The following is a 22894-nucleotide window of genomic DNA, read 5'->3' on the forward strand; positions in this document are numbered from 1 at the left end:
TCCCACGCTGGGGAGGGTCGCCTATCAAGGTCTGCCTTGACTGCCGGGACATGGGCAGCCAGAGTAGATCATCGGAGCTCAAGCCGGGGGCCTGGGAGAGTTGCCAGCTTCTCCCGATACGGGCTTGAATTCCAACAGTTTCTGGGGATGGTCTTGATCTACAGGGTGGCAATTTCAAAAGTCTTTATAAGGCCTTGCACACCATTTTTCTGGGTGCCTCCTCTCTCCTGCAAGTTAGGGGAGCACCCTGTTGCAACAGTTCAATAAAGGCCAAGCCTGCAGGCTGCTGTTTTGCTCCAAGTAATCCTGGTTGGTGTCTTTGTTTTTGTCCAAGGGAGCCCTTGGATTTTCCCATTAACATGAGCATGGAATACCCTGGCGACCTCATCTCTGTCCCAAGGGGACTGTGGCTGGCAAAGTAGCCGGAGCTGGAAATGGTCCCTTACAATCCCAGTAGGAATGTGAGCCCTTCTTGACTCACTTTTTAGTGCTTTCCTTTGGCCCTCAGGGGGTGGCTAGATAGGTAAGAAAAAGGGATCCCACCCCAGTAGTCTGCCGTGAGAACTTTGCAGGTTCCAGGTGCTAGGAAATGAGACAGAAGCAGGAAGGAACTGGGCCCTGAAGTGGGGATGGGACAGAGAGCAACGCTTGAGGACCCCAGGGATAGTTGGTATCCGTCTTGTCTCAGGAGACAATGGGAGAGTGTGCCTCTGGGGGCGAGATCAAACTGCGCCAGCTGTGGCTCCAGAGGCTATAGCCTAATGTCAAAATTACACTCGTAGAAATGACTCACTTGTCAGTCAGAGTTCTGACTTCATTCTTTGACTGAAAACACTGAAAGGCAGGAGCAACCAGGCAGATTCATTCAACAGAAATTCCTTATGTTTCCAGCACATTTTGCATGGTAAGTTCCCTTCTAGAAGGCCTAGATCAGACCACCCGCAAATTCGGCCCTCCAGATGTTTGGGGACTACAATTCCCACCATACCTGACCACTGGTCCTGCTAGCTAGGAATGATGGGTGTTGTAGTCCCAAAACATCTGGAGGGCCAAGTTTGGGGGTCTCTGGCCTAGATGCTGGCTTCTCCTTTTCCGTTTTGGAAAAAGAAAGTTCAGAGGCTGGGCTATGTTTCAGTCCAGCCCTGGTTCCTAGCAAGATTCACCCACACTTTCTCAGGAAACCTTTTTATTCTCTTGACCGTGTATCTGTTTCATAACAGAACAATATTTGCTTTGACGGATTTGCAAACGCCTCTACTGCCTGAGAGCCCAGATGGATGAGCAAGACTCAGCTGGCCCAGAAGCAAGAAGAGGCCATGCCATCCAAACTGGGAGCAGTGGGGGGTTCTGGGAAAGCTCCATGCAGAAGATCCTGGGTGAGGACACCCTCAGCTCAGATATACAGAGAAAAAAGTTCAGGCAAGTGTGCTACCAGGAGGCAAAAGGACCCCGAGAGGTTTGCAGGCGACTCTACCACATTGACTGTCAGTGGCTGAAGCCAGAAAAGCACACGAAAGCTGAGATGCTGGACCTGGTGATCTTGGAGCAGTTCCTGGCTGTCGTTCCACCGGAGATAGAGAGCTGGGTGCGGGAATGTGGAGCAGAGACCAGTTCCCAGGCGGTGGCACTGGCCGAAGGTTTCCTCCTGAGTCAGGCAGAGGAGAGGAAGCAGGCAGAGCAGCAGGTGAGAGAGACTTTCCTCTGGATATTCCCAAGGGGGTCTGAACAGGAGGGAGAGTATCCCAAAATTCTCTCTTAAATCCCCCAATCTTTTTTGCAAAGCCTCCAAGGAATGATATCGGGTACCCCTAAAGCTTTTGCCTCTCCCAGTCCTTTTCTAATATTTCTCTCCATTCCCTGCTTCCAATCCTTTTTGACCTTTCAGGGAAAGATTATCTTTGCAGAAACGGGCCTGGATTCCTGTGAGGCAGAGAGGACTCCGTTGGTCACGAGAGAGAAGCCACTGGGTAAGGAGGAAGGATTTATTTTCTCCATTTGGTCACACATTCTGTGGATTTGGAAACTAATCCATGGGTTATTTTCATCTTTTGGGGAGGACAGCTGAGTCCAAGATCTCAAATGAGGGACATGTATTTTTAAATACAAATGTTAAAAGGCACTCAGTAGGTGAGACTTTTTCTAAGGCCCACCTGTAGTTAGAGGTGCACTGCTTCACCTCTAAGAAAAGCATGTGCTAATGGCCTGCCACTTCCCTTTGTCTCTCACAGGTGACAGAATGATGCTGCCAAGACCTCTTCTTCCAACTTTGCATGGAGGCAGAGGAGAAACATCAGCTCTGGAACCAGATCAGGTAGGGAGAAGGAGCATTGCAGGCAAAGAGGCTATGAGATGGGGCAGCCAGGCAGAAAACAGCAGAGCAATGTGTAGTAGATAATCTGTATGTGTCTAAGAAGGGGACCTTTCCCTTTTTATTTTAGGGTCCGGTGTGTTTTGAAGATATAGCTGTTCATTTCACAGACGAGGAATGGGTGTTGCTGGATCCTGACCAGAGAGCTCTGCATAAGGAAGTCATGGAGGAGAATCGTGGGATTATGGACTCTCTCAGTAAGGCTGCCTTTTGGATTACAATATCTTTTTTGAAATTCAGAATGGATCTCTATGAGATGAACCTCAAGTGTTTTAATGGAGCTAAACAACAACACCCACAGCATCTGGGGTTCTGACAGCCTCACAGTGAACTGTGACTGGAGAGTTAGCTACTGTTTTGTCTGTGAATATTAATTAGCATTGTTCAATAATCGAGGGCTGCCTTTCTTTCTAAAGCTGTGATCTGTTTCTCTCTTTGTTACAGATGGTGATGTTTCCGAAATGAAGAACAGGGGAGACCATGACAAAGTCTACACAATGGTGAAGCGATATACATTCCACTCCCATTTCACTCCTCTCCAAAGAAATCTCTTTGGGAAGAAATCCTATCAGTGCTTGGAATGTGGGAAGAGCTTCAGTCGGAAGGATAGTCTCACTCTTCATCTAAGAATTCATACGCAGGAGAAACCATATCAGTGCTTGGAATGTGGAAGGAGCTTCAGTCAGAGCACAGGTCTCAGGTCCCATCAAAGAATTCATACTGGAGAGAAACCATTTCAGTGCATGGAATGTGGAAAGAGGTTCAGTCAGAGGGTCCATCTCACATCCCATCAAACAACTCATACGGCAGAAAAGGCATTTCACTGTTTGGAATGTGGAAAGAGCTTCACCCGGAAGGAAAATCTGACTTTCCACCAAAGAATTCATACAGGGGAAAAACCGTATAAGTGCTTGGAATGTGGAAGGAGCTTCAGTTGGAAGACCAGTCTGACTTTACATCAAAGAACTCATACAGGGGAGAAACCATATCAGTGCTTAGAATGTGGAAAGAGCTTCACTCAGAAGGAAATTCTCACTTCTCATCAAAGAACTCATAAAGGGGAGAAACCGTATCAATGCTTGGAATGTGGAAAACGCTTCAGTCGGAAATCTTATCTCAGTTCCCATCAAATAACTCACAGTGAAGAGAAACCATATAAGTGCTTAGAATGTGGAAAGAGCTTCACTCAGGGTGTCAACCTTAAAGCGCATCAAATAATTCATACAGGGGAGACGCCATTTCAGTGTTTGGAATGTGGGAAGAGCTTCACCAAGAAATTAAATCTCACTTTCCATCAAAGAATTCATACAGGGGAGAAGCCCTTTCAGTGCTTGGAATGTGGAAAGAGCTTCAGTCAGAGAGCGGGTCTCATGTCCCATCAAAGAATACATACAGGTGAGAAGCCATTTCAGTGCTTGGAATGTGGAAAGAGCTTCAGTCACAGTGCTAGCCTTAAGAACCATCAAAGAGTTCATACAGGAGAGAAGCCATTTCAGTGCATGGAATGTGGAAAGAGCTTCACCATTAAATTATCTCTCACTTCCCATAAAAAAATTCATACAGGGGAGAAGCCATTTCAGTGCTTGGAATGTGGAAAGAGCTTCAGTCGAAACTCACATCTCAATTCCCATAAAAGAACTCATAGCAAGGAGAAACCTTATTCGTGCATGGTATGTGGTAAGAGCTTTACCCAGAAGGGAAGTCTCACTTCCCATGAAAGAACTCATACAGGGGAGAAACCGTATCAGTGCTTTGAATGTAAAGAAAGGTTCAGTCATAGCGCCAAGCTCTTAGTCCATCAAAGAATTCACATAGGGGACAAATGATACCAGTTCTCGGAATGTGGAAAAAGCTTAAGTCAGAGTGCCGTTCTTTGTTGTTGTTTAGTCGTTCAGTCGTGTCCGACTCTTCGTGACCCCATGGACCAGAGAACGCCAGGCACCTCTGTCCTCCACTGCCTCCCGCAGTTTGGTCAGACTCATGCTGGTAACCTCGAAAACACTATCCAACCATCTCGTCCTCTGTCGCCCCCTTCTCCTTGTGCCCTCCATCTTTCCCAACATCAGGGTCTTCTCCAGGGAGTCTTCTCTTCTCATGAGGTGGCCAAAGTACTGGAGCCTCAGCTTCACAATCTGTCCTTCCAGTGAGCACTCATACTTGATTTCCTTCAGTATGGAGAGGTTTGATCTTCTTGCAGTCCATGGGACTCTCAAGAGTCTCCTCCAGCACCATAATTCAAAAGCATCAATTCTTCAGCGATCAGCCTTCTTTATAGTCCAGCTCTCACTTCCATACATTACTACTGGGAAAACCATAGCTTTAACTATACGAACCTTTGTTGGCAAGGTGATGTCTCTACTTCTCAAGATGCTGTCTAGGCCTGTCATTGCCCTTCTCCCAAGAAGAAGGCGTCTTTTAATTTCGTGGCTGCTGTCACCATCTGCAGTGATCATGGAGCCCAAGAAAGTAAAATCTCTCACTACCTCCATTTCTTCCCCTTCTATTTGCCAGGAGGTGATGGGACCAGTGGCCATGATCTTCGTTTTTTTGATGTTGAGTTTCAGACCATATTTTGCGCTCTCCTCTTTCACCCTCATTAAAAGGTTCTTTAATTCCTCCTCATTTTCTGCCATCAAGGTTGTGTCATCTGCATATCTGAGGTTGTTGATATTTCTTCCGGCGATCTTAATTCCGGCTGGGGATTCATCCAGCCCAGCCTTTCGCATGATGAATTCTGCATATAAGTTAAATAAGCAGGGAGACAAAATACAGCCTTGTCGTACTCCTTTCCCAATTTTGAACCAATCAGTTGTTCCATATCCAGTTCTAACTGTAGCTTCTTGTCCCACATAGAGATTTCTCAGGAGACAGATGAGGTGATGAGGCACTCCCATTTCTTTAAGAACTTGCCATAGTTTGCCGTGGTCGACACAGTCAAAGGCTTTTGCATAGTCAATGAAGCAGAAGTAGATGTCTTTCTGGAACTCTCTAGCTTTCTCCATAATCCAGCGCATGTTTGCAATTTGGTCTCTGGTTCCTCTGCCTCTTCTAAATCCAGCTTGCACTTCTGGGAGTTCTCGGTCCACATACTGCTTGAGCCTTCCTTGTAGAATTTTAAGCATAACCTTGCTAGCGTGTGAAATGAGTACAATTGTGCGGTAGTTGGAGCATTCTTTGGCACTGCCCTTCTTTGGGATTGGGATGTAGACTGATCTTCTCCAATCTTCTGGCCACTGCTGAGTTTTCCAAACTTGCTGGCAGATTGAGTGTAGCACCTTAACAGCATCATCTTTTAAAATTTTAAATAGTTCAGCTGGAATACCATCACTTCCACTGGCCTTGTTATTTGCAGTGCTTTCTAAGGCCCATTTGACTTCACTTTCCAGGATGACTGGCTCAAGGTCAGCAACCACACTACCTGGGGTATACGAGACATCCATTTCTTTCTGGTATAATTCCTCTGTGTATTCTTGCCACCTCTTCTTGATGTCTTCTGCTTCTGTTAGGTCCTTTCCACTTTTGTCCTTTATTATGGAAATCTTTGCACGAAATGTTCCTTTCATATCTCCAATTTTCTTGAACAGATCTCTGGTTCTTCCCCTTCTATTGCTTTCCTCTATTTCTTTGCATTGCTCGTTTAAGAAGGCCTTCTTGTCTCTCCTTGCTATTCTTTGGAAATCTGCATTCAATTTCCTGTATCTTTCACCATCTCCCTCGCATTTTGCTTGCCTTCTCTCCCCCGCTATTTGTAAGGCCTCATCGGACAGCCACTTTGCTTTCTTGCATTTCCTTTTCATTGGGATGGTTTTCGTTGCTGCCTCCTGTATAATGTTACGAGCCTCCATCCATAGTTCTTCAGGCACTCTGTCCACCAAATCTAAATCCTTAAACCTGTTCCTCACTTCCACTGTGTATTCATAAGGGATTTGACTTAGATTGTATCTTACCGGCCCAGTGGTTTTTCCTACTTTCTTCAGTTTAAGCTTGAATTTTGCTATAAGAAGTTGATGATCTGAGCCACAGTCAGCTCCAGGTCTTGTTTTTGCTGACTGTATAGAGCTTCTCCATCTTTGGCTGCAGAGAATATAATCAATCTGATTTCGATGCTGCCCATCTGGTGATGTCCATGTGTAGAGTCGTCTCTTGTGTTGTTGGAAAAGCGTGTTTGTGATGACCAGCTTGTTCTCTTGACAGAACTCTATTAGCCTTTGCCCTGCTTCGTTTTGATCTCCAAGGCCAAACTTGCCAGTTGTTCCTTTTATCTCTTGACTCCCTACTTTAGCATTCCAATCCCCTATGATGAGAAGAACATCCTTCTTTGGTGTCACTTCTATAAGGTGTTGTAAGTCTTCATAGAATTGGTCAATTTCAGTTTCATCAGCACCAGTAGTTGGTGCATAAACTTGGATTACTGTGATGTTAAAAGGTCTGCCTTGGATTCGTATCGAGAGCATTCTATCATTTTTGAGATTGCATCCCAGTACAGCCTTCGCCACTCTTTTGTTGACTATGAGGGCCACTCCATTTCTTTTAGGGGTTTCTTGCCCACAGTAGTAGATATGATGGTCATCCGAACTGAATTCACCCATTCCCGTCCATTTTAGTTCACTGATGCCCAGGATGTCAATATTTATTCTTGCCATCTCATTTTTGACCACCTCCAACTTACCCAGGTTCATGGTTCTTACATTCCAGGTTCCTATGCAATATTTTTCTTTACAGCATTGGACTTTCCTTTCGCTTCCAGGCATATCCGCAACTGAGCGTCCTTTCGGCTTTGGCCCAGCCGCTTCATCAGCTCTGGATCTACTTGTACTTGCCCTCCGCTCTTCCCCAGTAGCATGTTGGACGCCTTCTGACCTGAGGGGCTCATCTTCCAGCGTCATAACTTTTATATGCCTGTTGTCTTTGTCCATGGAGTTTTCTTGGCAGGGATACTGGAGTGGCTTGCCGGTTCCTCCTCCAGGTGGATCACGTTTGGTCAAAACTCTCCACTATGACCTGTTCATCTTGGGTGCCCTGCTCGGCATAGTTCATAGCTTCTCTGAGTTCTTCAAGCCCCTTCGCCACGGCAAGGCAGTGATCCATGAAGGGGAGTGCCGTTCTTAAGGTGCATCAAAGAATACATACAGTGATTTTTTAAAAAATGTGGGAAAAGCTTCACCCATAAAGTAACTCTCACTTCCCATCACAGAATTCACACAGGGGACAAAACATAACAGTTCTCAAAATGTGAGAAGAGTTTCACCAAGAAGGAAAGTCTCACTTCTCATCAAAAAATTCATAAAGGGGAGAAAACGTATCAGTGCTTTGAATGTGGAAAAAGGTTCAGTCATAGTGCCACCCTCACAGTCCACCAAATGATTCTTAAAGGGAGAAACCATATCAGTGCTTTGAATGTGGAAGGAGCTTCAGTCAGATAAATGTCAATATTATCTGGACGGTGGGAATGTATTTTAGAATCTATTGGACTCCACATAGAGGTCTGTAAAAAATGGATTTGCATTATAAGGTTGCATTATGCTGGAGATGTAGTGAGGACAATGTCTCCCTGAAACATTGGTTTATAGTCTCTTGGGCTTGCCATTCAGAAGGCTGGTGGTTCAAATCCACTTGACAGCGGTGAGCTCCTATTGCTCTGTCCCAGCTTCTGCCAACCTAGCTGTTTGAAAGCATACTGGTGCATGTAGATAAAGAGGTACCACTGCGGCGGGAAGTTAAAGGGCGTTTCTGTGCACTCTGGCTTCCGTCATGGTGTTCCGTTACTCCAGAAGCGGTTCAGTCATTCTGGCCACATGACCCGGAAAAGCTGTATGCAGACAAAAGCCAGCACCCTTGGCCTGAAGCGAGATGAGCGCCGCACCCCATAGTTGTCTTTCACTGGACCTAACTGTCCAGGGGTCCTTTACCTTTACCTTTTTATATACTTACAGTACTAGGTTTTGGGAGAAAGTGCTGGTTTGTAGAAGAAACTAAAATTTTTAGTAGAGAATATTTTTGTGAACTAAATACCTACTATATGCAAGTTAACGGGACAACGAAAATGGTAGCTAAGCGACTGATATTGAACTGGAAGAACAAAGACATGATCTCCTTTAATCAGCGGATTGATAATATGATAGCACTTGCAATTTATGGACAGACTGCTTACTGACGTAGACTCTGCTTGTAAATATGACAATATTTGGAACAAATTAATACAAAATGACATGGGTGGCGATGTGGGTTAAATCACAGAGCCTAGGACTTGCCGATCAGAACGTCGGCGGTTCGAATCCCCACGACGGGGTGAGCTCCTGTTGCTCGGTCCCTACTCCTGCCAACCTAGCAGTTCAAAAGCATGTCAAAGTGCAAGTAGATACATAGGTACCGCTCTGGTGGGAAGGTAAACGGCGTTTCCGTGTGCTGCTCTGGTTCAAGCAATCTGGTTTGCTCTAGTCATGCTGGCCACATGACCCAGAGGCTGTATGCTGGCTCCCTCGGCCAATAAAGCAGATGAGTGCCGCAACCCCAGAGTCTGCCATGACTGGACCTAATGGTCAGGGGTCCCCTTACCTTTACCTTTTTAATACAAAATGTAGTAGGCTAAAGGTATTTACATTAGTATTATGATGATAATAATATTATTTATTTGTTAGGATACACATATAACCCCCCCTTTTTTAAAAACAACAACATACATACAAGTTGTCTCAGGGGTGGCCTGGAATTACCAATGGATGTGGCTCACTATTCGCTAACCTTAGGCTCCGCCCCTTGAATGCTCCACCTCGTCAGTTAAAACCTGTGGCTCCTCTAGGATGGTCGTCCCCAAAGTGAGCGACACCCCCCCAAGGGTTTTGTTTCTGGGGGGCACTAAGAGGCAAAGGGGTGGCAGTGTACACAACTCCCAGACTTTGAAAAGCTGATACCACTTCATCAAGTTCATTGGTTTTGTCATGAATTAATTAAACTATGTACAGTGATACCTCGGGTTACATACGCTTCAGGTTACAGATTCCGCTAACCCAGAAATAGTGTTTCAGGTTGATACAGAAGGAGAGGGGGGGTACCTTTCCTCACCCCTCCGCCACCTACCAAGGGGTCCGAGGCGAGCTCTGCCCTGACCCCTCAGCCCCCACACCGTTACACAAGCACCACACTATACCCCTGGCCTTATGAATAAAGGCTTTCCCCCCCTCTCTATACGGGCGAAATAAGCCCATCTTTCTTAAGCCTTCCTTTCGCTCTATTTCTAACATGGGTAGACCGTACCGAATTGTATTCTCCATTTACTATAATGGCCGCGCTTTAGCCAATCAGGACCATGCATTTGCCCTGCATAGCTAGCTCAGGGAGCTCCTGCACGCCTCATTTAACCTCCTGACAAGTTACTGACGGCTCCCCGCTGCGAGAACAATGGAACCGAAACCAGTGACCTCGTAAAACTGTCAAAGTCTTGCTACAATGTATCCATTTCATTTCTGCTTTTGATCTTCAATATACACTTGACCGGCAAAGGCACTGAAACTTTGGAAATTAATATAAAATCAACCAAAACTCCAATTTTCTCCATTTTGGCGTCGTTCAACTCAGTTCCCTCTGGACTCCATGATGCTACCCCTACCTCCATAATCCCCAAAGCGACAAGTCACGTACTCAGGAAGACCCTAATCCTGTCAGATCGTTCTGCCAAACCCTTCCTCCGGGCAATGCCAGGTGTCAGGCGATGCATATCTGGACTATTGTCTTGCCATCACCAGTACTTCGGAAGTGTTTATCCATGTTTATCTACGTATGTCTCTCACTCTGCATATTTCCCCCTCCCTTCCCTAAAATGCTAATCCATGTAACCCCACCTTTCTGTAATATATTCGTGATGTAACCCGTGAAACTCAACCTTCCCATAATATATTCATGACGTTTCTTGCACTCTATTCTGGGACTTGGAGGGAACTTTTAAAAGTTTGTGTCGCCCCACTCTCGGGGTTCAATCTCGTCTTGAACCTGTTGCGCAATAAACCTTGGATCTCCGTATCTTGCTCCTGTGCCCGGCTGAGCTTATTTCTTCCGCTAGGACCCGCGGACTTAGTCCGACGAGCTGGGTGGCAGGGCAACTCCACACCCGGATTTTTCCGTAACAAGGTTAAGAACTTTGCTTCAGGATGAAAACAGAAATCGTGCTCTGGCAGCGCGGCAGCAGCAGGAGGCCCCATTAGTGGTGCTTCAGGTTAAGAACGGTTTCAGGTTAAGTATGGACCTCCGGAACGAATTAAGTACTTAACCCGAGGTACGACTGTATATTTAATTGGATTTTGAATAAATGTGCAACTGTTGCAGTTTAGAATTTTATTGTGTTTTTATCTTAGTGGGTTGTGCAAACGGCTATTCTGAATAATGCTTTTATGTGGTAAGAGGCACTAGGGGTGTTGTGGTGGGGTGGGGTGGCGGCAGCGGTTTGGGAACCGCTATCTAGGACCTGGAAGACAAGGAGTGCCTGGCGTGCTCTGGTCCATGGGGTCACGAAAAGTCGGACATGACTAAACAACAACAACAACAATCTAGGACCTGGGACTTCAGACCCTGAGGACATCTCCCCAGGGTCTCAGGCCTCTGAGGCATCTGTAGACCAGTGGATTACAGTGGCAGAGGTGTCTTCCTGGGCTTCAAAGAAGGAGGTGCAGAGACTCGGGCTTCACCTGGGACGGGCCACAACTCGGAGGAAACCGCTTCCCCTCCCAGCTCCCCAATCTGCTCTCCCTAAGTGTAAGGCTGCACGGAGCCCCAACAGCAAACCCCCCTCGCTAGATCCCCATTTTTGTACAGTGCCCTCTCTTTTTAACTATCCAGTAAACTAGCTCACTCCCAGAAAAGACTAGATTCCCCACTTTTTTGCAGCCCTTACTTTGCTTCCTTTGCCAAATTCCCCCCTCTGCCCCTCCTATCATCCTTTACAGTCTCCCAGGTCCAGAGGCAAGGGCCACGATGTCTTCCCAGCCGATGGAGGGCGGGGGGGGGGGGGTGTCAGGCAGCAGGAAAAGGCTTCTCCGCTTGCATCCATCCTTTCTGCTCAGCCCCCCCCCCACCCAGACTCACGCGCACATCCCCACCTGACAAAGCCCCCCTCTAAAGCATCGCAGCCAGGATCAGGCCCCCAGAAGACTGGAAGGAAGGAAGGGGGTGGGACCCCCTCCCCACATCCACCCACCCTTCAACCCCCCCATCCTTCAACTCGCCACGCCCGCAGCCTTGCGGGGAAGGGCGATCCGTGAACGGGACTCAGCTGCACGTGGGATCTGGTTCATTCGTGTTTGGTTTTGGCTGCAGCCAAGCAGGAGGCAAGGATGGGGATGAAAGGAGATGCAGCCCGGGGGGGGGGGCACGCTCCCCCTGCAAGCTTATCCTGCTCTTTCAGGCCAAGGGAGAGACCAGCTCAGATCCCCCAAAATACAGCACCTGGGGGGGGGGCAGCAATGCGCGGGGCTCCTCCTGCGCTCCGGCTCTGGAGGAAGAAAACGCAGAGAGTGCTGGGGGTGGGGATGAGCTTGGGGCGCTCGGCTTGCCAAGGGTTAAAAGGAACTGAGCCGAATTCCTAGAGAGGAGAGGACAGAATGGGGGGGGCAAGTGTTCCAGAACCAAAGCCCCTCCCCCCTCGTCACTTCCTGCAAGGGGGGCGGGCGGTGGGTGTTTTGTGTGTCTCCTTTGCAAGCTTCGCTGCCTGGGTGGCTCCTGCTGCAATCGGGTGAGTCTCCTCTCTCTCTCCTCCCTTTGGGCTGCAGGCGAGGGTGCAGGGGGGCCGTGTTCAGATCATGCGTGCCCCCCAGGGTCCTGCGCCCCCTCCTTGCTCTCTGCCAAGCCGGGGGGTGGGCGGGCGGTTTTGCAGGAGGGCTGCAACCCTGTTCTTCCTTTACAGCAAACTGGCGGCTAACAGATTGAGGTTGAATCCTGACAAGGCAGAAGTACTGTTTCCGGGGGACAGGAGGCGGGTAGGTGTGGAGGATTCCCTGGTCCTGAATGGGGTAACTCTGTCCCTGAAGGACCAGGTGTGCAGCCTGGGAGTCATTTTGGACTCGCAGCTGTCCATGGAGGCACAGGTCAATTCCGTGTCCAGGGTGGCTGTCTGCCAGCTCCATCTGGTATGCAGGCTGAGACCCTCCCTGACTGCAGACTGTCTCGCCAGAGTGGTGCATGCTCTGGTTATCTCCCGCTTGGACTACTGCAATGCGCTCTACGTGGGGCTACCTTTGAAGGTGACCCAGAAACTACAACTAATCCAGAATGTGGCAGCTAGGCTGGTGACTGGGAGCAGCCGCTGAGACCACATAACACCGGTTCTGAGAGATCTGCATTAGCCCCCAATACGTTTCTGAGCACAATTCCAAGTGTTGGTGCTGACCTTTAAAGCCCTAAACGGCCTCGGTCCTGTATACCTGAAGGAGCGTCTCCACCCCCATCATTCTACGCTGAGGTCCAGCACCGAGGGCCTTCTGGTGGTTCCCTCACTGCAAGAAGGCAAGTTACAGGGAACCAGGCAGAGGGCCTTCTCGGTGGTGGCGCCCGCCCTGAGGAACGCCCTCCCACCAGATGTCAAAGAGAACAACAACTACCAGACTTTTAGAAGACATCTGAAGGCAGCCCTGTTTAGGGAAGCTTTTAATGTTTGATGTATTGCAGTATTTTAATATTTTTTTGGAAGCCGCCCAGAGTGGCTGGGGAAACCCAGCCAGATAGGCGGGGTACAAATAGATTATTATTATTATTATTATTATTATTATTAGGCTGCTCCCCGCTTTGTGGGGAAAGAATGGCTTTCATCCGCCCAGACTTGAGTTTGCTGCAATAGCCGAGGAGTCTCCTGGGTGTCCAGAGCCCAGTCTAGTCCTGTTGAGTCTCAGTCAGTCAGGCTGGAGGATGCGGACTAAGTGCTGGGATCAGTCTGAGCCCCTCTTGGAGGGTGAGAAAGAGCAGGGAGAGGGGGCTGGCTGGGCCAGGGAGGGGTCAGGGCCTCCCTGCAGGAGTGGGGGGTCTCTTCCTGCTTGGGGGAGGAGGCGGGGTGAATCCAGGATGTGTCCTTTTATTGAAAATGCATCTCTGGGTTATTTGTGGGGCATAGGAATTCGTTCATTCCCCCCCCTCAAAATATAGTCCTGCCCCCCACAAGGTCTGAGGGACAGTTGAGTATTAGGCTTTACCTCCCCCCCCCATGTGTAACGGATTCACCCCGCCAGCTGCCCCCATTAAATATAGCAGGCCCACCTTGTTACACCCCCCGGCCTCTTCTCCCCCCCCATGCTCCTTCTCCCCACCTCATCTGGTTCCACAGCCGCGACTTCTCCTCTGCCACCAAGAAAAGATGGATGAGGCGGTCTTGCCAGAATCCCTCCGCCATCTGTGAGACAGAAAGGTGAATGAGAAGTCAGAGGTGGAGCTGTGCATGGCGAGCGAGAGATGGGCCACAGAAACAGCCTCCCGTGCCGAGGGCATTTGGACATTGGCCGCCATTTCATATTTTAGTTATGTGAAAATGGATGCACCCTGCTTTGGGCTCTTGGATCCCACCAGTGACCATCAACCAATAAAGGAGTGGATTCACTCCGCTAACTGCCCCCCATTAAATATAGCAAACCCACCTCATGATATGCAAATTACACAAATTTCTGCAATTTCCCACAGGCTCCCTTGTGAGGATCTTGTGAGAGGGGAAACTTAGTGATTTAGAGTCTTAGGAAGGAGCTGAATGAACAAGAACAGTTTTATTTACAAAAGAAGAGGTCCATGAAACAAATTTGGGGTCAGGAGATGCATTCTTCCAAATAAAAGTTGGCTTATTACTTAAACTAAATATAAGGATGTCACTGTAGTACATGCACAGCTTTTCTTAAACTTCAGTTGCTAAAAGCTCAATTGTTGCACTTCAGTTGGAAATTCAGGTTTCTACCATAGGAGGTAAAAGAATTAACTCGGTTTCTGTTCATTTACTTCGTTATGACCAGGGTTACACTTGAATACTTTTAATACAGCACAGCTTCCTTCTCAGCCTAATACTTTGGTTCCTGAGCGAGGGGCATTTTTCGTTTGTCCGCCTCTCTCTTAGTCATCCCACTCCTGAGGGATTTCCCACAGACCCAGGGGATCCTCTCAGCCCTTGTTCTTGGTTTGGGGGTCTCCTTTTCCTGGGAGATCTCTCCCCTCCTGACTGGAAGGAGACCCTGGTTTAGTCCATTTTCCCACAGCTCCTCCCTCTCCTGCCTCAGACTCAGCCCTCCAGATTACCGTATTTTTCGCTCTATAAGACACACCAGACCACAAGACACACCTAGTTTTTGGAGGAGGAAAACAAGGAAAAAATTATTCTGAATCTCAGAAGCCAGAACAGCAAGAGGGATCGCTGCGCAGTGAAAGCAGCATCTGGCTTCTGGGATAGCTGCACAGCCTGCATTCGCTCCATAAGACGCACACACATTTCCCCTTACTTTTAAGGAGGGGAAAAGTGAGTCTTATAGAGCAAAAAATATGGTAAATCCTGCCTCCATACTCTCCCCAGACCCTCCACTGGGTCCTCTTCCTATCTAAGCTGTGAGACTCCTCCTTCTGGCTAGAGAGATTCTTCCCTCAGACAGAGCCTCTCTGAATAATAATAATTACTATTGTTATAAAATAATAATAAAATCCCCACCTCCCCTCTCAGATCAGGCCCTGTCCAACTCTTTCCCTCCGAAAGGGCTCCTCGGATTTTCCCTCCAAAAGGGCTGGCAGCCAATCAGAGAGGGAGAGAGAGTCTCCCGCCCCCTGGTGGAACCTCAGAGGCACTGCACCCCACACTCCACTCTGGCTCCACTTTCCCTCACAGGCCATTTCCTAACATCACTACAGGGGGTCTCCTTTTCCTGGGAGATCTCTTCCCTCCTGACTGGAAGGAGACCCTGGTTTAGTCGGTTTTACCACAGATTCTCCCTCTCCTGCCTCAGACTCAGCCCTCCAGATTAATTCCTGCCTCCATATTCTCCTCAGACCCTCCACTGGGTCATCTTCCTCTCTAAGCTGCTGTGAGACTCCTTCTTCTGGCTAGAGAGATTCTCCCCTCAGATCAGAGCCAGTTCTCCCTCAGAAAAGAGCCTCTCCTAATAATAATAATAATAATAATAATAATAATAATAATAATAATACCACCCCTCTCCCCTCTCTGATCACGCCCTGCCCACTCTCCCCCTCAGAAAGGGCTCCTCGGATTTTCCCTCCAAAAGGGCTGGCAGCCAATCAGAGAGAGAGAGAGGCACTGCACCCCCACACTCTGTTCTGGCTCTGAGGGAAAATACCTCATGGGTTGAAGCAAAAGGAGACAACTAGGAAGAAGAAAGGATACAGACAAACTGACCGAGTCTTCTCTTGTCATCTGTATATCACAATTAGTTTACAGGAATATCTGCAACATATGGTTCATTATTAGAGTTCAGTGGCTGAGATTGAGGCAAATGCTCAAAACTGCAGATTCCAACACCCCACAACCCCGTTTCTGGAAGGTCTGTGTGTAACTTTTTTCCATGCTTGAGGCTTTATGTTATTATTATTTTTATTATTGTTTCTTGGTATTTTTACTAGTATTACCACTGTTCCACAGCAGATTGCAACCATGTTAAAATGGTTTGGATGCTGGCTTCTCCTTTTCCTTTTTTGAAAAAGAAAGTTCAGAGTCTGGGCTGTGTTGCAGTCCAGCCCTGGTTCCTAATAAGATTCTGGGAACTTTTTTCTTTTCCTGGCTGTGTATCAATTTCATAACAAAACAATGTATTTTCTTTGTAGAAGTTGCAAACGCCTCTGCAAATTCCCTATGTTTCCAGCACATTTTGCATGGTAATTTCCCTTCTAGAAGGCCTAGATCAGACACCCCCAATTTTGGCCCTCCAGATGTTTGGGGACTACAATTCCCACCATCCCTGACCACTGGTCCTGCTAGCTAGGGATGATGGGTGTTGTAGTCCCAAAACATCTGGAGGGGATGTCTGGCCTAGATGTTGGCTTCTCCTTTTCTGTTTTGGAAAAAGAAAGTTCAGAGTCTGGACTATGTTTCAGTCCAGCCCTGGTTCCTAGCAAGATTCACCCACAATTTCTCAGGAAACCTTTTTATTCTCTTGACCATGTATCTGTTTCATAACAGAATAATATTTGCTTTTGTAGGATTTGCAAACGCCTCAATTTAGGACAGACGGAACTGAGCAGAAGAACAAGGGACTCCTTCCGACCTCTTGGAAGCTTTCTGAGAGCCCAGATGGATGAGCAAGACTCAGCTGGCCCAGAAGCAGGAAGAGGCCATGCCATCCAAACTGGGAGCAGTGGGGGGTTCTGGGAAAGCTCCATGCAGAAGATCCTGGGTGAGGAGGACACCCTCAGCTCAGATATGCAGAGTAAAAAGTTAAGGCAAATTAGCTCCCAGGAGGCCAAAGGACCTCGAGAGGTTTGCAGGCGACTCCACCACCTTGACCGTCGGTGGCTGAAGCCAGAAAGGCACACGAAAGCTGAGATGCTGGATCTTGTGATCTTGGAGCAGTTCCTGGCTGTCCTTCCACCAGAGATGGAGAGCTGGGTGAGGGAATGTGGAGCGGAGACCAGTTCCCAGGCGGTGGCCCTGGCCGAAGGATTCCTCCTGAGTCAGGCAGAGGAGAGGAAGGAGGCAGAGCAGCAGGTGAGAGAGACTTTCCTCTAGATATTCCCAAGGGGCTCTGAACATGAGAGAGAGTATCCCAAAATTCTCTCTTAATCCCCCAATCTTATTTGGAAAGCCTCCAAGGAATGATATCGGGTAGCCCTAAAGCTTTTGCCTCTCCCAGTCCTTTTCTAATGTTTCTCTCCATTCTCTGCTTCCAATCCCTTTTGCCCTTTCAGGGAAAGATTATCTTTGCAGAAACGGGCCTGGATTCCTCTGAGGCAGAGATGACTCCATTGGAGACCGAAGAGAGACCACTAGGTAAGGAGGAAGGAGGGTTTTTTCCCATTTGGTCACACATTCTGTAGATTTTGCCACTAATCTGAGAGCCCAAAGTGGGGACATGTATATTTACCTAGCTAAGATACAAATGTCAAAATTCACTCAGTAGGTGAGACTTTTTTACAGGCCCACCTGTAGTTAGCGATGCACTGCTTCACCTCTAAGAGAAGCATGTGATAATGGCCTGCCACTTACCTTTGTCTCTCACAGGTGACAGAATGATGCTGGCAAGAGATGCTTATCCATCTTTGCATGAAGGCAGAGATGCAGCAGCCATGGAACCAGATCAGGTAGGGAGAATGAAGGATTGTGGGGCAAAGAGGCTGTGAGATGAGGCAGCCAGGCTTCTGTTGCTCTTGGCTTCTTTGAAAACTGCCTTTAACCATGGCTGTAAAGGCCATTCCCAGAGGGCTTTTGTGCTGAGAATGATGAACAACCACCTCAGCTTAAATAGCCTCCTGAATGTTGCTAGTATTAATTATCAGCAGCTTCAGTTTCATTTTTAAGTTTATCATTTAGTGCTAAAATAGGCTTCTAAGCAGTTGGCAAATCATAAAATGACAGTGGCCAGGACTCAGCTCACCAGCCCCACTAGTTCCACGAAATGGCTTTTCCTTCTCCTTCCCTCCCTGTGACATTGTGAAGGTTTCTCCCTCCAGAACAGTAGACAGAGCAAAGAGGGAAACTGGAATGTTTGAGCAGACAGAATGATCTGAAGAACACCATTTGGAGTTCCACTCATTCCCCCAAATATGAAGACCAGTAATTAAAATACACAATAAAACAGTTTTGTTAAAAAGTTTAAATATGCATCCATAATTAAAATGTACAGTAAAACAATTCCATTAAAACAAAACAGTAATGAACAGGCAGAAAACAACAGAGCAATGTGTAGTAGATAATCTGTATGTTGTCTAAGAAGGGGACCTTTCCCTTTTTATTTTAGGGTCTGGTGGGCTTTGAAGATGTAGCTGTTCATTTTGCAGACGAGGAGTGGGCGTTGCTGGATCCTGACCAGAGAGCTCTGCATAAGGAAGTCATGGAGGAGAATTGTGGGATTATGGACTCTCTCGGTAAGGCTCCCTGTTGGCTCATGATACCTGTTTTGAAATTCAATGGGTATCTCTGTGTCACTAACCTGCAATGTTTTGATGGAGCTAAACAATAACACCACCAAGAGCATCTGGGATTCCGATACCCCCACAGTGAACCGTGAATAGAGTTATCCTCCAGTTTTGCCTTTTTAAACCTGGTTGGTCTGAACTGCCTAGTCCTTTAGAAATTCAGGCTTCAAATATCTTATGGAAGCTGAAGTAGCTTCTGTCAGGTTTTTCTGTTTCTGCTTCTGTTAGTGTTTGGTTGACCAAAGTGATGTCTAACATTGGATATGGTGCAAACTCCATTATTGGGCCAGAAAAGAGCCAGGCTTTTCAAATCTGTCTCATGGACTGGCTGGATGCAGAGCAATGGTGGGAGTCTGTGGAAGAGAGAAGTCCAGAAGCAGAAGCTGAGGAAGAGAGTTATGCTGGTGAAGAAGCCAGGGTGTCTCCCCCTCCTGCTGTGACAAGCTCCTCTCCCCCCTCATCTTCCTAAACCAGAAGAGGTATGAGGGGGGAGGAGCAGAGACAATTCCACCGTCGGAGTCTCAGATCGCTTGAGAAGGATCCAGGAGAAGAGGGGGCTTAGTCCGTTGTGGGAAGGCAGGGACCTTCAGTTCCCATAACTGTCTTATAGGGGCAAGGTCAGTTTCTGTCAGTTTCTGGTTGACCAAAGAGATGACTGACGTTGGAATCATAGAATCTTAAGACTCTTAGAGGCATAGGGGCAAGACCTACTGGAAAGTGTTGCTGTGATTGTAAGGCCTGACACTACTGAGCAGGCTGCTGCTTCTCTTAAAGAGTTAACTTCACTTACTCCATGTGATTTATTGCTAACGCGTTCCTGACACTCAGGTTCCCATAAATATGTTCATTAATGGCTGTCAACAAAAGCAGTGAAGCCTGTTGTAAGACCTTACTTTTAATTGCCTTCAGTTCTGTCTTCTTCCCAAGCATTAATTAGCATTATTCAATAATCGAGGGCTGCGTTTCTCCCTGAGGCTGTGATCCGTTTCTCTCTTTGTTGCAGGTCGTGATGAATTGGAAATTAATAATGAGGGAGACCAGGACAATGTCTACACAATAGAGAAGGGAAATAAATATTCTGAGTGTGAAGGTAACTTCAGTCAAAGGTCCCATTTCATTTCCTCGAAAAGAAATCCCTCTGGGAAGAAATCCTATCAGTGCTTGGAATGTGAAAAGAGCTTTAGTCACAGGGCTAATCTCACAGCCCATCAAAGAATCCACACAGGGGAGAAACCATATCAGTGCTTGGAATGTGGTAAGAACTTCGCTTGGAAGGAAAGTCTCACTTCTCATCAAAGAATTCATACAAGGGAAAAACCCTATCAATGCATGGAATGTGGAAAGAGCTTCACCTGGAAGGAAACTCTAACTTCACATCAAAGAATTCATACAGGCGAGAAACCATATCGGTGCTTGGAATGTGGAAAGAGCTTCAGTCGTAACTCCCAACTCATTTCCCATCAAAGAACACACAGTGGAGAGAAACCGTATCACTGCCTGGAATGTGGGAAGAGCTTTAGTCAGTGTGCCATTCTTAGGGTGCATCAAAGAATCCATACGGGAGAGAAGCCATTTCAGTGTTTGGAATGTGGAAAGAGCTTCACCCAGAAGTTAAATCTCAGTTTCCATCAAAGAATTCATACAGGGGAGAAACCATTTCAGTGCTTGGAATGTGGAAAGAACTTCAGTCGGAACTCCCATCTCAATTCCCATAAAAGAACTCATAGTGAGGAGAAACCACATCAGTGCATGGAATGTGGAAAGTGCTTCACCTGGAAGGAAAGTCTCACTTCCCATGAAAGAATTCATACAGGGGAGAAACCATATAAGTGCTTGGAATGTAGAAAGAGCTTCACCCAGAAGGAAAGTCTTGCAGCCCATCAAAGAATTCATACAATTGAGAATCCATATCAGTGCACTGAATGTGGAAAGAGTTTCAGTCAGAGTTCCAACCTCATGTCCCATCAAAGAATTCATACAGGGGAGAAGCCTTATCAGTGCTTGGAATGTGGAAAGAACTTCAGTCAGAACACCCATCTCACAGCTCATCAAAGAATTCATACAGGTGAGAAACCATATCAGTGCTTGGAATGTGGAAAGAGCTTCAATCAGAGGTCCAATCTCATGGCGCATGAAAGAATTCATACAGGGGAGAAACCATATCACTGCTTGCAATGTGGGAAGAGCTTCAGTCAGCGAGTCAATCTCACTTCACATCAAAGAATGCATACCAGGACAATCATAGAATCATAGACATATAGAATTCTATAGTTGGAAGGGGCTCCAAGGGCCATCTATTCCAACCTCCTGCAATGCTGTAATTTCAACTGAAGCATGCAGGACAGATAGCCATCCAACCTCCGCTTAAGAACCTGCAAAGAAGGAGAATCCACCGTCTTCCAAGGAGTCGGTCCCACTGTCAAACACCTCCTACTCTCAGATGGTTCTACCTGACGTTTACTCAGAACCCCCTTTTTTTGTAACTTGAAGCCATTGATTAGGGCCCTACCCTCCAGAGCAGGGGAATCTGAGCTTGCCCCACCTTCAATGTGGCAGCCGTTTCAATATTTCAAGATAGCTATCAGACTTTCTCTCAATCTCCTCTTTTCCAGGCTTAACATACTGAATCCAGCCATTCCTCATAAAACTTTGTTTTTCTGAGCCTTGATCATCTTGGTCACCCTCCTCTGCACATGCTCCAGCTTGTCAATATCCTTCTTAACTTGTGGTGCCCAAACCTGGACACAGAATTCTAGGTGGAATCTGACCAAGTTAGATTAAAGCATGACTTCCTTCTATCCAGGCACTATACTTCTGTTGGGATACTGCCAGGGAGACAAAGGCCATCACTGCCTCCACGTCGTCTCCGGACGATCTGTTGATGTCCCGTAGTCACGCAGTATCAGCCATTAGCGGCACCAAGCCTCAGAAACAGATTGCCACATTCCTGGGCTGATGCACACTCTATCAGGAGAATTCACACAGCAAAAGTTGCACTCAGGAGAGTATCATTTAGAATGTTTATTCAACGTTGGTCAGAACAAAGAAAAACATGACTGACTGCTATCGTGTTCTGGCGCAGAGAGAAAAAACGAAAGCAATAGCAAACTTAAGCATCCTGAGAACAGGAAATACGCAGACTCTGACTCACACAGCCTGCTCCCTCTTAAGGTGGAACAGAAATATCCTAACAGATGCAGCCTAGAATAGCATTTCCTTTTCTTTCTTTTTTGCTGGTGCTGCATCTCACTGCTGAATAAGAGAAGTGAGAGTGGAAGAATAAAAAGCCTTGGAGTGGCACATGGGTATTCTATCCATGGGAAACACCACTGCACCAGCTGGAGGACTTCTATAGCACCCAGATCCCCAGTTCTCAGGAAGGGGATCAGCAACATGGAGAAGGACCAAGGAGTGGTCAAGACCACAGCTAGAGACCCTGCCGTGGAAGCAGAACATACAAGTTGTCTCAGCAGTGGCCTGGAGTTACCAACGGATCTGGCTCGCTATTCGCTGACTTGAGGACCCACCCCCTGAATGCCACACCTGGGCAAGTAAGGGCCAGTGACTCCTCATTCCTTTTCCCCCATCACCTTCCACTTTAGCTATGTCACACATTCATCGCTTTATAGAAGTTATATAATAAGTTTAAAGTCTGAAGTTAATTTGTTGTAAGTTATGAAAATCTAATGAAATTTTTAAGAAAGAAAGAAAGGTGTCTGATCATGGCTCTTTCAGACCTTGCCTACTGTGTAAAGCTAACATTTACATTCATTGCTCCACCTACTTTTATCTCTGGTCCTCCCCATCACTCACATGTGGCCCCTGGAAGGTTCCTCAGAAGGGAATGTGGCTCTTGGGCTGAGAAAGGAATGGAAGAGAAAAGGCCAAGCAGGCTAGCTAGCTGTCTGGCCGTTAACCCCCTCCTGCCAATGAAGTTATGAAGACTGAATCAGAATGCTGGTCCATGCAGCCCAGTGAAGTCTGCTATGGCAGGAAGCAGCTCTCCAGGGTCTTGGGCAAAGAGAGGTCTACCCCATCACTGTCCCATGACATATCACCTCTCAGCTTTCTCTTCTCCAGGCCAAACCTTCTCAGCTCCTTCAACTGTTCCTCACAAGGGTCTGAACTGTCAGTGACTTGCCAGAAATGAGAACATAACATAAGAACCTAGAGGGAGCCTGCTGGATCAGGCCAGTGGCCCATGTAGACCAGCACCACGTCCTCACAGTGTCCAACCAGATGTCCATAATGGGAAACCCGCAAGCCCACCCTTCCCTCCTGTGGTTTCCAGCAAATGGTATTCAGAAGCATCATTGCCACTGACTGTTTGGCACCAGGAAAGTCCTCCTTCACACAGCACAGAGTTAAACCATGGAACTGTCTTGCCCAGGAAACCCAGCCAGATGGGCGGGGTATAAATAATAAATGTAATTATTATTA

The 22894-nt window shown here is 47.3% G+C and overlaps 2 protein-coding genes and 2 long non-coding RNA genes across 7 annotated transcripts; 3 read left to right on the forward strand and 1 right to left on the reverse strand.

The window, feature by feature from the left end:
- The first annotated feature begins 1263 nt into the window (after positions 1 to 1263).
- Positions 1264 to 21268, forward strand: LOC309381142 (uncharacterized protein). Of its 4 annotated transcripts, XM_081931703.1 has the most exons (8): positions 11565 to 11656; positions 11745 to 12089; positions 13671 to 13751; positions 16523 to 17027; positions 17228 to 17309; positions 17541 to 17620; positions 18277 to 18403; positions 19458 to 21268. In XM_081931703.1, exons 2-8 carry the CDS (start codon positions 11959 to 11961, stop codon positions 20705 to 20707), a joined length of 2256 nt encoding a protein of 751 aa, XP_081787829.1. In that variant the 5' UTR covers positions 11565 to 11656; positions 11745 to 11958; the 3' UTR covers positions 20708 to 21268. The 4 variants fall into 4 exon arrangements, with proteins under 4 accessions (XP_081787831.1, XP_081787832.1, XP_081787830.1 ...); XM_081931704.1 differs by lacking the exon at positions 13671 to 13751 and having other exon boundaries at positions 11563 to 12089; XM_081931705.1 differs by lacking the exons at positions 11565 to 11656; positions 11745 to 12089; positions 13671 to 13751; ... (1 more) ...; positions 17228 to 17309; positions 17541 to 17620 and adding exons at positions 1264 to 1684; positions 1886 to 1967; positions 2229 to 2311.
- LOC309380837 (uncharacterized protein) lies at positions 2830 to 7506 on the forward strand (the record flags this gene model as incomplete). Its single annotated transcript, XM_081930934.1, has 2 exons — positions 2830 to 4243; positions 7477 to 7506. One exon carries the CDS (start codon positions 2830 to 2832, stop codon positions 4192 to 4194), a length of 1365 nt encoding a protein of 454 aa, XP_081787060.1. The 3' UTR covers positions 4195 to 4243; positions 7477 to 7506.
- Positions 11170 to 14637, reverse strand: LOC309353453. The gene is made up of 3 exons (XR_014161867.1): positions 13978 to 14637; positions 13654 to 13736; positions 11170 to 11457 (listed from the first exon to the last, which is right to left on the reverse strand). It is a non-coding gene; the product is annotated as an uncharacterized lncRNA (long non-coding RNA).
- Positions 21269 to 21653: 385 nt separating the features above from the next.
- Positions 21654 to 22894, forward strand: LOC309353463. Its single transcript, XR_014161877.1, has 2 exons — positions 21654 to 22005; positions 22535 to 22894. It is a non-coding gene; the product is annotated as an uncharacterized lncRNA (long non-coding RNA).

The sequence above is a fragment of the Podarcis melisellensis genome, assembly GCF_964234715.1.
Source record: "Podarcis melisellensis genome assembly, chromosome: 12".
NCBI classification, from domain to species: domain Eukaryota; kingdom Metazoa; phylum Chordata; class Lepidosauria; order Squamata; family Lacertidae; genus Podarcis; species Podarcis melisellensis.